Source organism: Buceros rhinoceros, unplaced genomic scaffold (assembly GCF_000710305.1).
Source record: "Buceros rhinoceros silvestris isolate BGI_N320 unplaced genomic scaffold, ASM71030v1 scaffold8018, whole genome shotgun sequence".
Taxonomy (NCBI): domain Eukaryota; kingdom Metazoa; phylum Chordata; class Aves; order Bucerotiformes; family Bucerotidae; genus Buceros; species Buceros rhinoceros.
Window position 1 is genome coordinate 8,632 of NW_010425058.1, and position 2,583 is coordinate 11,214.

The 2,583-nt window shown below is 34.8% G+C and overlaps 1 protein-coding gene across 1 annotated transcript in view; it reads right to left on the reverse strand.

Annotated features, from left to right (window-relative positions):
• Positions 1 to 2,583, reverse strand: part of SMC6 (structural maintenance of chromosomes 6) — a gene marked incomplete at its 3' end in the record, with an annotated part of 19,986 nt that overhangs the window by 6,895 nt on the left and 10,508 nt on the right. The window contains exons 13-15 of the mRNA XM_010140995.1: positions 2,560 to 2,580; positions 1,385 to 1,563; positions 124 to 326 (exon numbers count right to left, since the gene is read on the reverse strand). Coding sequence (XP_010139297.1) covers positions 124 to 326; positions 1,385 to 1,563; positions 2,560 to 2,580 — 403 coding nt within the window. The remainder of the gene's footprint in view (positions 1 to 123; positions 327 to 1,384; positions 1,564 to 2,559; positions 2,581 to 2,583) is intronic.

A 2,583-nucleotide genomic window follows, 5' to 3' on the forward strand; every position in this document is an offset into this window, starting at 1 on the left:
ACACCATTGAAAAAGCTCATACAAGATGCTTTTAAAAAAAAAAAAAAAAAAATCACAAATATTTCTCAGCTAATAATAATTTGAACCATCGAGGTTAAGCAATAAAAGTAAAAATATAACTTACCTGTGTCTAACATCATAAACTTCACTCTGAAATTTAATTACAATTATTTGAGGTCTAAATCCACGTGGATAGTATTTTGACATCAGTAGCTGAAGAGTTGTTTCATCACTATGATTATCACAGCAAAATGCCTGAACTAGGCCCTTTAAACAAGATTCAACAGCCAAGGCCAGTTCAGCATCTTTCAGATGAATGAAAGCACCTAAATAAACATAAGAGGCAAGGCTTTAGGAGCTGTGTTGCATAACAAAACACCCAGTAGCGCACTTTTACCACTCAAGGTTTGATTTGTTGTGTTATGGGGTTTTTTCAAAGAGTCTAAAGTAAACCTTTTTTACAAGAAAGAAAAAAATAAGCATTAAGAATTAAAAGGTAAAAAAACCTCTGCCACAGACATCTACCCTCAGAATACAGACACATAATTTCCATTCCTATAAAGACATCTATACATAAGCATTTTCTTGCAAGGTGTTTGAGAGGTCACTACTAACTTCCATTAAGGTACCAATTTTATGCAGCCCAGAAGGAGTATATCAAGGCAAAGATCCTTAATAATGACTTGATGCTTTAATGTTGATGGCAGGGGAATGGCTATGCTGCAAGTTAAGAAAAGAAGATTTCCATTATATCACCCAGTATTATACGTTTGCGTGTCCTTACCCTGCAGTAAATGCCAAGTACTTAAGTATTTGGTCTTTACATTTACACCCGGAATATGCTAAAGCCATTACTCCTGTTCACAAACTGAAAATAGCAGTCATTGTCAGAGCTGGTCGAAAAAAATAATGAAACCTAACTTTCCAGGAGAATTAGTTGGTTCTGAGTGGCTCCATGCAAAACATCTCAAGTTTGACAAGCTCACAAGTCAGTCACAAGAAATTTTGAACAAAGTCTGACCAAAAGCTGGACAGCGCTATCCACCAAGGAACAAACGAGCCAAAGCACAGTAGCCTGATGCTTAAGAGGGTGTGGCAGAGTTGGAGGGGAGCGCTGAAAGTTTACCATTGTAACTACACAAAATACCTTAAGAAAAACAGCTGGAAAATGAGGAAAAAATGGGAGATGTTAGCTAGTTCATGTAATAAAAAAAGAGAGCAAAAGATAACCTTCCAGGATAAAACCCTGAGTCCAGGAAGCACAGAAGAAAGATGTGTCTGAAGCTCCTTAAAGAACAAATTGTTTTTCTAGAAGATCACTATTTACATAAGCAGTCAGGCAATAAATCCGATGAGGAAATGTCTTTGTCATATTTATGCTTACCTAAAGGTCCGAGAGGTTTGTGTTTAAAGCGCCCTTGCTTATAGGCTGTTTCAACTGCTTCAAGAAATGCTGGGATATGTGGTCCAAATCTTTTCAAGGCATTTGTTTTACTATCTTTCAGTTCTCTCAGCTGTTTCTGCTTGGCATCCAGTGCTTGTTTCACATCACAGTCTTCTCTCCTGTCAGAACAGGATTTTTTTCAGTACCAACAGCTTAGGAAGTCTTAATTTGATTAAAGTATCAATTTTCAAATATTAATAGACAGTGTATCAAGACCTGAATATTTCAATGTACAGATAGCTACAACATGCAACAATATTTTTATATTTTCAAGAAACATGAGACAAAAAAAGGCAAGAAAGAAGACTACTGCTTTGCTACAGTTTTACAAGACTTTATTTCTAAAAATTTATAATTTATTTTAACAATATGCTTTCACTGCCTTCTATAAAGGTGTTCAATAGAACACAAAGTAACTGTTAGGTTAACTGTCTATAATCAATTATTGTAACCCATACATCGAGTGCATTAAGCAACAAGTCTCAAATCTCTTAAGACAATAAACAAAAACATTGCCATAGTCTCCTCTGGTAATCATTGCTGAAGTTCAGGTTTCCAAATCAAATCCAGAGTGCTTTGTTTTTCTAGTTCAGGCAAGGGCTAAATTGGTATTTGAACCACTTACTTCAAAGTTTCTATAAATTTGCCTTTAACTATAGATGCAACAATTACATCTAAGTGTATTTACTCGTATCATACTATGTATCTTGTGACATCATATCAAGATGCACTAGTATAGTGAACAATGTGAAAAAATTTTAAACTATAGACTGCCTATAGCATGATACGAGAATAAGGATTGATGGTGGAGGGAAGAACGAACAGCATTAGAAGAGCATTAACCAGACAGTATGGATTTATATCAGGCTTTAAATTAGTACTATCTTTCACTTCTAATGACAAAACAGTTTTCTTAGTTTTCCGGAAGTTTCTAAATTAAATCCTGTTGTGCCAAAGACAAAAGTTTAACAAGTCCTAAGATAAACTAGGAAACAAAAACCAAAGGAAAAAAAAAAAAAATCAAAGCCTAATACCTCAGGAAACTTAGGTGCACAAGGGACCTCTTGTAACTCGAAACAAAGGAAAACAAATACATTCAAAAAAGTATAACTTACCTAAATCTAGCATGTTCTTCCCTA